This window comes from Myodes glareolus, chromosome 24 (assembly GCF_982192425.1).
Source record: "Myodes glareolus chromosome 24, mMyoGla1.1, whole genome shotgun sequence".
NCBI lineage: Eukaryota > Metazoa > Chordata > Mammalia > Rodentia > Cricetidae > Myodes > Myodes glareolus.
The window spans coordinates 18,491,952-18,505,384 of record NC_142049.1 but is presented as its reverse complement, the minus strand read 5'-3'; the positions used below and the strand labels follow the sequence as shown (position 1 = coordinate 18,505,384).

Below are 13,433 nucleotides of genomic sequence, written 5' to 3'. Positions count from 1 at the left end.
TGCTATTGCTGATTGCAAATAAACCACATTTGTGCCAACTTTAATAATACAGCACACTGCTGGGAGGATGGGGAGCAAATGGGGTGCGGGAGGAACTCTACTTTCAGCTCAAGTTTTATGTAAACCTAAACCTACTCTATGAAGAACAAAATAGTTTATAGCCAGGAGTAGCTACTACCTTACCTGAAGACAACCATGGTCCCTTGGGATCTTGAGGTTATAAGTGTCAGACAGATGCAGGCACAGCCTTCTGACTACACGGACGTTGGTCAACCTTGAACACCCACACAGAAACCGACCTTATTCCTCAATAAGCTAGCTCCCTAAGTTCAAGAGGTATGGGTACTGGAGGGTACCTAGAATCCGAGGTATCAATTTCAAGGAAAAAGCTAGATGATGGGTTCCATGGTTCTTGTCTGTTGTGGTTGTTGATTGTACTTATCTCAGACTCAATTTGGGGAACTGTGTGTGATCTAGAGCAAACAATCAAAGCCTATAGCATCAGTTGCTTTATCTGTAAAATGGGATATCACGCTTTCCTTGGAAAGCTAGGTACTGATCCCTTCAGATAACACACACCAAACACCAGCTCAGTGCTTGATCCAAAAATGCCAAGGTTACAGATCAGCAACCTTGCCAAAGAGCTTAGATCATGAGCTTTCTGTGTTAATCAATTTCCCATGGGTACAAAAAACACCTAAGATCATCAAGTTTTGTAAGGAAAAGAACCTAGTTTGGGACAAGTTGGACCTATTGAATTTTGGGGTTCTGGCCAGGCTTTGGGTGACAACAGTAGAGAGCATAAGTTGGAGCCAAAACTCACTCACCTCATGCCCAGGGAGGATAAGAAAGTGAGGGAGGACTGCTACTCAATACTTTTTGAGAGCACATCCCCAATATCCTAGAAGTTCCACTAAAATCTGATTCTTAATGTTTCTCCCGCCTCCAAAGAGTACCTCCTGAGCACCAAGTCTCCAACACATGAGCCTTGGGGAACATTCAGGATCCCAACTATAGCAATATCTGACAAATGTTATTTAGTGTCTTCCTTGACCTCAGTGTTATGTTGGGTATTTGCTAGAAACTAAAGAATTAAATGCAGTGCTGAGGAGATGGAGCTAAGTTGGTACCCAGGACCCACTGGACAGTCAACTTAGCTGTACTTGGCCCATGTCAGGTCACAGAGAGACCCTGTCTCAATAAACATGAATGGAGTCTGAAAAGTCATTCCTAAAGTTGTCCCCTACACACATGCATGCACACGAACACATGTGTGCACACACATAGTATGAGCTCAGACATGGGGTGGGACAATTGGGGGGGCTCCCACTGGGAAGAATGTAAATCCATGATTGGGAAACAGTACATTTATTTGAGAGGTAAGAGGGTAACTTAGAAACTGAATTAAAATCTTTCAAGACCGGTACGTGGTGTTGCCTGCAAGCCGGGGGTTAGAAAAAAGCAAGGAAGGAAGAGTCAATTTAGGACAGTGTGAATCTGGGAGGGATTCACAAGAGACAGGAACTGAAGTGTCATTATAGCATTGTATATTAAGGAAGACAACGGCATGGGGAAATGCTGCACAGAGAGGGAGGTGTGTGTTATTTCCAAACAGGTATGACACTATGGTAGCAGTTAGGAGACAATGATGGTCAGTCTGGAAAGGAAGGATAACGGCTCGAAAGCAACAGCAAGGCCGAATGTACAAGGCACAGAGCCGGGAAGGGGTCTATGAAGCAGGGAGGGATCTTAGGAATTAGCTATGGTTGGCAGTCAATCTGAGAGGGTAACAGCAATAAATGTCTTCTCCCTCCATTTTTCAGGAGTCTAGAAGAAGGCCTGGCACAAACCCTTCCTGCATGTGTGTTTGATGGAGAAGCTAACATCTTCCCAGCATGGTGCACAGATGCTAAGAAGAGAGGCGCTGAAGCCTGGTCAAGCCATGCAAAGATATCCAAGAAGGAAAGCGGGGAATATCCTGAGGATGCAGCTTAAGAAGTGGACATTCAGCTCCATCATGGCCCAACAAGAGGTCACGGTGAGAAGAAGAAACAGACAAACACAGTCTTGGAGGAGGAAGTAGAAGGAGACTCCAAGCAAGAAAACACATCCCTGCTTGCGGGATGTGAGGTGCTGACCCTGGGAAAGAGGGAACACTACTTGGGAACAAGGGTAGACACAGACACCTGAAGACCAAAGGGATGAAGAAGACAAGAGCAGTTTTTCTTCCCAAAGAACCTATTCCCTCAACAGAAGTCAGGTTCTAAGAAAAGGGATGAACAGAGAGCCCAAGCCTTCAGAGACAACCAGAATGCCTTCTCTCCAGCCTCTGGGACAGATCAGAAGCCTGACTCGGAAGATGACAGCAAGCCCAGATCTTCCAAGGAATGAGCTTACTACAGCCCACAAGGGTCACAAAGGTCACCCAGGGCCCAGTGTTGCTATGCACAAGTCACCATCTCCCTGGTGATCCATTTGGACAGGATCGATTCTGTCTCAGTCTGTAAGATATAGCCCAAGACCCTCAGCTGTGTGACAAGGAGGGCTATATCCATTTTCTAGTGCTTTTGAGAATCAGGGAATGTTTACACAAATAACAGAGCGCTTATTAGGCTCAGGCTGGGTACACAGGACCAGGTCGGTGCATCTTTATTCAGGTCTTTCGAAATCCCTGAAAGGCTGAATCAATTCCGAATGAAGACAATGTCAAATGCAGAGCATCTGCTGGAACAGAAGCGAGGGGATGCAAGCATCTGATAAGGGGTGGGTACCAGGTGATCTTTAAATATCCTTGCTGGCTGACATGTGATGAAAAATGCTGTGGACCAGATTAGAGACAGATAGGAAGTGAGAAGCAAGGAGCCAACCAGCATCCTAATTATTCTGGTCAGAAAGGTCCCATGTCTCATGGTAAACACAAGAATAAAGGGAGAAAAAAAAACACTCCACGCTTAACCCATTGCTGGGGAGACTGGGGAGTAATGCCTGCAACTTTAGGAAGCTCTTAAGTCCCTATAACCTCTTCTCAAGTGACACATGCTAAAATGGGACAAGGGAGGGACTTGGTGGGAGGAAGTCCGGGGATCCTCCTTATGAATAATTTGCTCTCTTAATTCCCTGCTTCCCACCTTTGAAAGGTGTGACCCCAATCTTACATACAGCACTGTAGACGTTCCTGTCTACTGATGTGTCAAAGCACATGTGGCTTTAACTGTTAGGGTAGCCTCTCACTGTATGTAGGGTTGTGTCATAGAGTTAGTTCCCTTGAAACCTTGGGAACGAGAGACCCTACTGTCTCTCAGCCGTCCTGTCCCTGCTTGTGCGAGCCACAGGAGAGTTGGCCAAATACAGTTGCAGTCCCTGCAAAACCACTTAATGTGTCGCACATGTTTTCTGAAACTAACTAGTTACCCACTGTCTATTGATAGGTCAAAATGAACTGCTGCATGAAAAAGATGCTTTTCCTACTGGCAAAGAGCTTGGACCATTGGAGTCAACCTGTGATTTTCCTCTGGTAAGGCTTTGTTTGTCCCCTCCAAATTCTAGTCTCTGCCAATAAGCCCAGAATCCCCACAAACCTCTGCTTGCTAACACAGAAGCAGCATGACTCCCTAGATGGCTGTGTTGGCTCATACACCAGACCAGTCTCCAGAAGGAAGGCTTTGCATGCTCCAGATCTCCTGGTGTGGTGGCTCCTTGGCTGCAGGATATGCAAGTGCATGCGTCTAGTCCCAGGACTTTCTCCACAGCTCTTGAGTTCCCATGGGACTAAGATCCTGATGTCTCAAAAGAAACCTGCCTTTCTTCCACATGACATATTCATATCCCTGTAGTGTGCAGATGGCATGGCACCCAAAGTTCCAAAGGACACATATGACCCTAGGATCAAAGACTCTGTACCAAGAGCCCAGAGCATCCGCTAAGAGCATGCAGTGATGTGCATCTGCCAAGATGTTGTACTTGAGAGTTTGCCTGGTCATTAAAGCTTGTTCACACTTCGGAAACCAGTGCCTCTGCATGAACATTTCCAGTGGAGGCTGAAGATGGCAATATTTGTGTGTGTCTATACATAGATGTGTATGTCCACTTTTAATTGGCATATGAAATTGCTTAGATTTATTAATGCAACATATTTTAAAATTATTGTTCCAATTTCCATACCATAAACAAGTGTACTCTTTTGAGTGGTCCATTCCAGACCACCTTATTTTTTTAAATTTGGTGCTTTTTGTGGATAACGTTGACCTAAAATGACTTCCAATCATAGCTCTGAAATACCATCCCATGATCCCAAACACAAGATAGTGGTCATAAGTCTTATAGAGAAGTATGTGTACAAGATGGGTGTTGATCAGTTGTTGAGTCATGTGTGAATGAGTCAGTCATACATGGTAACTATGGTTTGTTTTAACAGAATCACACATACCACATGAAAGGTTATGTACCGGTTAGTTGATAAAATATTGATTTCAAGCAGAGGCTCATAGAAACCTACCACTGTATTTTCTCTACGAGCAAGGCTTTGGGGTTTTCTAACTTACCATCCACAGGGACTTTATGGAAAAGAACTACCTCAAACACCAAGAAAAACATATATGTTCAAAACAGCAATGGCCAAAGAACACTGCAGAAGAGTGTCCTTCCTGGCTATACTGGCAGGGTGACAAGTCTAACCACAAACACTTAGCAGTTGGGCTGTTCTCTGCACAGTTTCACAGCGTAGATCTAAAATCTTATCTTTTCCCTCTGGTCAGCCTTGATCTAGAACCCAGGTATTCCTTAGATGACACTCACAGGAAGCCTCTGAAAGCCACTGGTGCAGATTCTACGTACGGAGGCAAATGATGGCCTGAGCTGGCACTAAACCAACCCTTAACACTGTGGTGACGCTTAGTGAAAAATATCTCAAAGCCAGAGAAGTGGAAGCAAAGGCTGATGGGATGACCCAAGACCTACTCTGCTGCTGGAAGCCCCAGCAGGAGCGGCAAGAGTTAGGAACTTTGAAGAGTGTGACCCAAGTATAGAGTGTTCACACCAGGGGAGGAGCAAGATCAGAACACACCTTTTCCTAGGCCTCTCCCAGATTGATTGAGCCATGAAAAGAACCCACTGCTGGGAATCCTGCGGACTGGAATGGGGCTCTCACAGCCTTTGGGATTCTGTCTGGATGGTGTGGCCTTTCCCTAACAGGTTACTCTGATCCCTTGCTGGTGTCCCTGCTCCCTACGGGCATCTCTGCACTCCCCTGAGAAGTAACTCATTCCCTAGGAGGCAGCAGCAGTGTGAAGGCGACGCTGTGCATTTATATTTCTGGACCCATTGAACCTGGGGGTGCAGTAAGGGGAACACTGTTGGCTGGAGGGACAGGACACCCCAGATTTCAGGAACTGAGAGGGAACCTAAGAGGGCTCAGGAGAAATACAAAGAGAGTGTCTGCAATCAACAGGAAGTGCCAGACGGGGAGGGGGGGGGGCGGGGTGGGATAGGTGCCCTATGTGGGGGGAAGCTGAGAAGTTCCTAGAGCTTGAGCTGGGATGTTTCCAGGGAGTATACATTTTGGAGCTGGGCTGGGGAGCTAGAGAGACATTTCTATTCAAATGTACTCACTGCCCTTCCTTCCCTTCCCCTCCTATGGAGGCCTGGGTGGAGTTTCTGATGACCTCAAAAGCTGTGCAGACAGAGCCAAGTCCTATGTTCTAGCAGCGAGGCGGGGTCTGCAGAGGAGACAAGCTCTTCTGTGAGCCCCACCTTACAGGAGCACCTCTTCCTACTCAGGGCTATGCTGAGCTGGGTGAGTGAAAGAGGGAATGAGACTTAGACCTGTGGCCCTTCCTTCCTCGGGGACTCTGTCCACTGGTATCTCCTTGTCCAGGCTATTCTCTGTGCTTAGAGACAAAGAGTGGGGGGGGGGGGTCTCCTAGAAAGTGGGAGGTTACCCTAGAAGGTTCCAGAACCCCAGCAACCTGGTTTGCTTCCATACCACCACCCCCTAAAAAAAAGGGACAGCATCCAATCCTATTACTTACATGTATCTGGCTTGTGGCAATTGTGTCCCTGACGGAAGTACTGGGGGTTCTCAATGACTGGGATGCGGGTCATACCAATGACCACTGTGTCCGGCCCAGCGTCCAGCGACGAAGGTGTGGTGATGCCATGGTTGATGTGGTGCAGTGGGCTGGCTGAGTCCTCCTCACCACTGATGACGGCCACGGGACCTGCACAAACCATGAGAGACAAAGGACCTGGTGAGGTCGCATCCACTCAAAACCAGCCCTGCCCACGGAACATTCACTGCTTTGCCCCGATCTGCTCCAGAAGAATCCAGTCCATTCGATCAGTGTCGCCCAAATTCCCTGACCTCTGACCTTAGACAACTCCAGCTGAATTCTCCTCCTTGAAAAGAGCTGACTCTCAACCATAGGAACAGTTCCAAAATAGAAAAGAATTGGAATAACTACTACATAAATCATTTTTGATTTCTCCCCAAGCCCAAATTAGCTGAAAATAATAAATCTCGTGTTTCTTTGTTTATGCAGCAGTAATAAGACTTAAAAGCAGAACCTAGAAACAGTCGTTGCCCTTCACCCTCCTCTATTTGGGGCATGAAAATCGCTGCCATTGAAGAGCCGGGGAGAGCCTCAGCTGGCAAAGTCCTTGCCTCTCAAGCACGAGGATCTGAGTAATGTCCCCCGTTGCCACCTAAAACACCAGATATGGTGGCACGCACTTCAGGACTGGGTAGTCAGAACAAAGAAGATGCTTAGCACTTATTGGCCGTCTGTAGAGCTCCAGCTATAGTGAGAAACCATGTCTAAAGAAAATAAGGTAGAAAGTAATTGAAGAAGAGCCCAATGTCAACCTCTCTCCTACACACACATACACACACAGATATACACATGTGCGCACGCATACAAACACACACACACACACACACACACATATATGTATATATATATATATATATATATATATATATATATATATATATAGAGAGAGAGAGAGAGAGAGAGAGAGAGAGAGAGAGAATGGGGTACACCTGGGCATTAATATTATCAATGTTCTCCATGTGTTTTGGTATACAGCCATGACCCAGCACCTATGATTATGAAAATCCAGGTCCCATGACCTTTAGCGTTGCCACCAAATTTCCAGCGTGGTATGACATGTCTTCCACTGGACTCTGCCATAGCCTTCCTCACTCCCAGTGTGGCCCTGAGCCTCACCTAAGCCATGTTTTACAAGGGACAGTAATTAGACTAGATCCCTGGTGGTAGCTGGACTGGCTGTCCTATTCGTGAAATATCCGCATTGTCCCAACATCTACGAAGCACAGTAATGACATTTGCAGCAGTTCCATTCTCCCCATTTTCTAATCCTCAGACAAAACCCGGTGAGTAAGGTGACTCAAAGGCACAAATGACAGCAGTAATTAATGCTGCCGTCTTAGCAGAACAATGATTGTGTTTTGTGGTATATTTCTCCCATGCATACAAATAAAACTCCTGTAAAGGGAATTAGCTGTGACTGTCTGCGGCTTCCTCCGGCTGGTGTTTTAAATGGCTGCTTTGCGAGACACAGGGTCCCCAGACAAAGTGCCTGCTGTGATTTGGTTTTGCAGCTTGAACAATATTTCCACCGCAGAAATCCATTACAACTTACTGAAGTTTATGGAGAGAATATTTCCCATCAAACAGTGAGGTGAAGCGCCAATGAGGCAGAACTAAATGGAAGGCTGGTAAATGCAAACGGCGGACCCTGGATTCCACTCCGTCAGCACAGGCAGGCTTATTCCAACCCGTGACAAATGGCTGATGGTGTCTAGGGACCGTGTGCAAAAGTGGCAATAAGTGGTGGCCCAAATGCCCAGAGTAATCACCTGTCTTGCGAAAAGGAGCGCAGGAAAACGCTTTCCTCAGAAACTCATTGGGAAAACTTCCGTAGGTACTTGCAGTGAAATGAGAAACACTAAACCCTGGTATTAGCCACCACCCAAACCCTTGCCAAAATACAAGAGAATTGAAGAAATATTAGTGCACTAAGAGAAAGAGAAGAGAATAAACAAGACCTTTCAACATTTGGGAAGTTGAAAAACACATCAAAGGAGGTTAGTGACTCAGAGCAAAACCAAAGAGCCCCAGTGGCATGTGACCTGTTGGGACCATGCATACAGAGCATAGGGTGTCCAGAAGAGCTCATGGTATGATGGATATGGTGCACAGGAAGATGGCAGGGTGGCCCATGCTTCAACAAGACAGCTGGGTCCACAGCCTTGTCCCAAGCCCACAAGAGGAGCAACTTATTCCTATAGAAGTTGACTCAAAAGACAGAGGAGAAGGTTTGGATGAAGCATAAAGCTGAGCCCTTTCTTCCCGTTTCTAGGACCATCACATTTGTGCACAACCTGCCCACCCCTTCCCAAGAGCTGCTCACCCCAGGACTACTGTATGTGAGAAGATGCTTCCAAAGAGAAAGCCAGAAAATAGGCTTCCAGATGTTGACATTTTTACTCTTCCTGCTGAGAAGCCACCCTGCAATCAGTTCACAGCAAAGCTGACAGTGTTCATGACAACCTCCTGCACACAATGTGGGATCCTTTCAGCTTCCCTGAGCTCAGTTCCTAACTATAAAGAGACAGTGCTGTGTGCAAGACCACCAGACATCTCCGAAGAGTTTCGGCACCAAAGAAAGCAACAAGCACTCAGAGCCTGCAGGAAATAAGGGGCAAGATACGAAGACTCAGAAAACCAATACAAAACCCAATAGTCTCAGGGAGGTAAATATGACATGAAAATATTAAAAGGGCAGAACTTAAAAGGTGAACAATTCGAAGGTGAGAAAGGGTCTCTGAGAACATAGGTCATCAACATTTTAAGGTCAAGAATTTGAGAAGTCAAGAAAATCTTCCAAAACTCAAACTGAAAGGAAGGAGTTAAAACTAAGCAAGAAGAAGTAAATTTTCATACCAAGATGAAACAACAGATTAAAAGAAGCTCCAGGAAGGAGCAGGAGAGAATAAATGAAAAATGTATGGAAATTTTCTCTACGATCTCTCCAGTTACCTACTGAGATCCTAATATAATTAACACATGCACAAATGAAACTTCCTGCTTTGCCCCACCACACACACACACACACACACACACACACACACACACACACACACACAGAGGGGGTGGGGTTATGCTAATATGTAAAAATTGACCTCACAGTTCCCTTTTCCAGGACAGTCAGAAGGAAGGACTATCAATCCAGGGAGTAGGTAAGGAAAAAAGCAGAGCAACCATCTCAGGCCACAGGAACGTGGGATGAAGGTCCAGACGGAGGAAACACTGGTGGATGTGGGGTTTACAGCCAACAGCCCCACTCACTCCAGAGCTCGTGGCTTAATTACAACAAGACGCCACTTCCTTTACCATAATTACCAAACACAGACCCCAAGAAGGAGCTCAGCACCCAGCATCTCCTCCCCATCTCTTTCTTTTTGAGCATTATGGGATATGGGCTATTAAGGTGGCATGGGAGAATAGGTGGCGTTGGGGGAAGGTGTAACATGAAGACTTCAACCTTTGGGCAAAGCTCTTTCTTCAGCCTGTCTCTTAAAAGTTCCCAGGGGATGCACAGTCAATAAAATTTCCAAGAATCTGTGACCCAAAGCAGTTAAAAAAAAAAACTATGTTTCTTTGCATTGTTGTTGATTTTGAAAGGGTTGAAGAAATAGTAGTGGGGGGGGGGAGACTCCCGATGAATGGGAAGGAAGAGTTCACCTAAGAAAGCTTCATATAAATAAACAATAAACCAGTCTATAGAGCCCTGAAAGACCTAGACACTTGAACATGGGCCTTGTAAAGGAACCAGGGAAGGAAGCAGAAAAAAATGGTCAGAAAGTAGAAAAGAACCAGAAAAAGATATGGTCTTAGAAGCCAAAAAGGACCATCTAGGAGTGCAAGAGAATCTATCCTGAGGTCAAATAGGATAAACAATGAAAGGGGAGATGGAGAGATGGCTTAGTGGTTAAGAGCACCAGCTATTCTTCCAGAGGACCCAGGTTCAATTCCCACACCCACATGTTGGCTCACAATCTCTAACTCCAGTTGCAGAGGATTCAGTATCCTCGTCTGGCCTCTGAGTACACCAGTCACAAACACAGTACAGACAGACACGAGGGCAAAACACCCATGCATATAAAATAAAATACAGCAATTAAAAAGATACAAATGTAGACTGAAAACTGGCATTTGAAAATGAGGATGTTGGCCTTCCAGAGATGAGTTTCACAGATTGACAGAGGAAAGTGCCAAAGTTCTGGAGAGTTGGAGAAGTTTCTGTGACTTTTATCCAGTTCTTCCTAAGTATCAAGTTATATCATTGTAGCTCCTTTAATCTTGGACCCCCTCTGTGAGGTTGCTGGCATTATTGTCCCCACTTTAAAGATGGAGGTGTGAAGGTAATAACCTGTTCCAAGGCATAAAACCCACAAAGAAGCAGTGAGAGAATTCACACCCGTAGCTTGGCCCCAAGGCCAGCACTCAGAACCATCACCTGGCACTGCCCCCTGCAAGAGAAGATTGTGGGGATGTACTTGCTCAAAGGGATACATGCTGAATTCTGGCTCACCATCCTCCCCATGAGCAGCTGCCTTTGTTGGCAAGAGCCTAAGACACTTAAGAAAGGGATTGTTCTTAACCCTGAGAATTGGGGAGCAGCAAATCACCTCATTAGACTCACCCAGGGAGATTACAGATAATTCATCTCCGTGTCTTACCAGCACTGAAATAGTCTTTCTAAACTATGTCCACAACCAGAATCGAGCATGGCAGCATCAGGACCATTGTCCACTACCCCATCTCCGTGTCTTACCAGCACTGAAATAGTCTTTCTAAACTATGTCCACAACCAGAATCGAGCATGGCAGCATCAGGACCATTGTCCACTACCCCAAGTCCTCTTAGCCACCCTCGCTCTAAAATAAAGGCCAATAAACTTGGCATATACCCATCACTGCTAAAGACGTGAAAGAAGACTCTCGTTATCCCTGCCTGTCTGTGCCTGAGATCAGCAATCTCTCATGGGAGCTGCATAAGGCCCACTTGGAGATGATTGTTGTGAGTCCAATGCACCCCTGGTCTGAATGAGAGTCTCAGGTTCATCATGGTATAACTGTTGGTTGTGTTCATCACGAAGATAGAATGCATGTATGAGGACAGGGCTTACGGGAAGCCTGTGTGCCTTCCATTCAATGTTGTGTACCCAAAGCTATTCTAAAGGGTGAGGCGGGGAGATATGCTTTAAAAAAAATTAAAATTTTTAAGTCAATCTTTATTCTGAGTGTATGGAGTTCAGTGTAGCACACTTGCTTACTATGTACAAGCCCCTGGGTTTGGTCCTCAGCACGGCAAACGAAACAAAGTGTCTCTCAACCTGGCACCATGGTGCGTCCTTGTAATCCCAGCACTGAAGAGGCAAATGCAGGAGAACTGAGAGGTCTAGACAGTCCAGGCTACGTAATGAGACCGTGTCTCAAAATAAAGATTGAAGAGGCCAGGGCCGTATCTCAATGGTAGAGTCCTTGCCTCACACATGAGACTCTTCAATCCCTAGCACCGCGGAAACGAGGGTCTCCCTTCCGCACGCAAACATATGTATAATCACTCTTCTGGTAATAAGTTAGGACTCATGGGTGGAGGCACCAGCATTTCCCTCTAGCAGCCAATTTCTATTTCAACCCTGGAGGCCCTCATGCCCTTCGGGGAAAACCTACAGACTTGTGGGCCATCTGGGCGGCAAGTATTTCTTCTCACCCTCATATCTGAAGTAAAGAATTTGTTAACGTGTCCTAAAGGGATCAATAAGAAGAAGAGCGGGAAAATGTCTTTGCTTTGTGGGGAACTTGCCACTGTTTTCTTGAAGCGGCATGTATGGAAAGTAGGTAAGGGAAGGAGCCAAATTGACTCCTTCTAAGCATGCTGCAAACACACATATGTACGCACATTGCACATGCAAAGTGGGTATAGCTGTGAGCTATTAACAGAGACGCTATTGTCACTAATCCATTCCTGACTGCACAGCACAGCCCTGATATGAAACGTGAAAGAGAAACATTCTCAGAGCCATTATGGTGGCTTTACGCTTCTAGGTAACCTGAGGAATACCTGTCTGCTCAGACACTCACACCCCATTTCTCCTCCCATACTGCTGCCACGTCCTGCTTTCAGAGCTTTGGTGGGTCTCATTCTGTGGATAGTAGGACTATTAGGTTGCTTGGGAAACCTGGAAGATCACAGGTATCCCGCCCAACAGGCTATTCCAAACTCTTTCCAGAGCTACTCTCTTCCTCTCCCATGTCATTTCTGCAACATAAATAATTATGGTGCAGAACTGTGTGGGGACGAATTAGACATATATATATATATATATATGTCTATATATATATATATGTGTGTGTGTGTGTGTGTATAATACATATTATATAATACATATTATACACACACACACACACACACACACACACACATACATGGCTGATTCCACAGTGAGATCTTGGTTCTCAGAGATGTAATCCCTGGTCCCTGGGAAGGGCACAGTGTGTGTGTGTGTGTGTGAGAGAGAGAGAGAGAGAGAGACAGACAGACAGACAGACAGACAGACAGACTGATTCTGATTCCACAGTGAGATCTCGGTTCTCAGAGATGTAACCCCTGGGAAGGGCACAGTATTACAGCATAGTCCTATCCAGGCAGGCAGAATCCCAATCACAGAGGAAAGATCCAGGGCTTCTGGTCACTAGGAGAACCTACAGGTGCAGGGCTCTTCCACAGAAGTCTCTGATGACTCCAGAGAAACTCTTCAGGGTCAATGGCGCAAAGAAAGAAAGGCGGATAGAATGGCTTACACGCAGTGGAGAAAGAAAATCAAATTGATACCTTCACAGTCTTTGGAGTGTTTTGACACAGAGATAGAGCATGGTGTGAATGTATGAGCCCTCATAGAGAGTGTCAGACACCTGACCCAAGGCAGCGAAGCTAAGTATCTACAAGCTTGGGCCCACCTGTGAAAGACAGCTCTGTTCAGTCAAGTTAGAGCTGAACTATAAAGTAGAAGGTCCATAATCTGTTGGGACCAATTGGGTTCCTGGCCTTCAGCTGCTCTTCCCTACTAGAGCCTTCTAATTGAAGTTACTAAAAGCTGTGCTTTGCCTAGAGGATCAGAGGATGGGATTTCCACCTGTTGGCTATTGACTGCAGGGTATTTAAGACTCCACGGTGCTATTAAAGAAGGGTCTTTGTACCAGTGATTGGTAGTCCGTGTGTTGGTCTGTCTCTGCGTGTGTTTCCCCAACCTCTAGTCCCTTGCCCGAAGCTCGCAAACTGGATTCTAGCGCATAGAGCGCAGACAGGGGGCGTGGTACGCGGCAATAATCCACTTATTTCTATGCT

The 13,433-nt window shown here is 46.0% G+C and overlaps 1 protein-coding gene across 4 annotated transcripts in view; it reads right to left on the bottom strand.

The window, feature by feature from the left end:
• Ntrk3 (neurotrophic receptor tyrosine kinase 3) overlaps nt 1-13,433 on the bottom strand; it is a 376,580-nt gene that overhangs the window by 163,059 nt on the left and 200,088 nt on the right. For all 4 annotated transcript variants that reach the window (XM_087901410.1, XM_087901411.1, XM_087901413.1 and 1 more), the window contains exon 12: nt 6,027-6,215. In XM_087901410.1, the coding sequence (XP_087757536.1) occupies nt 6,027-6,215 (189 nt within the window). The remainder of the gene's footprint in view (nt 1-6,026; nt 6,216-13,433) is intronic.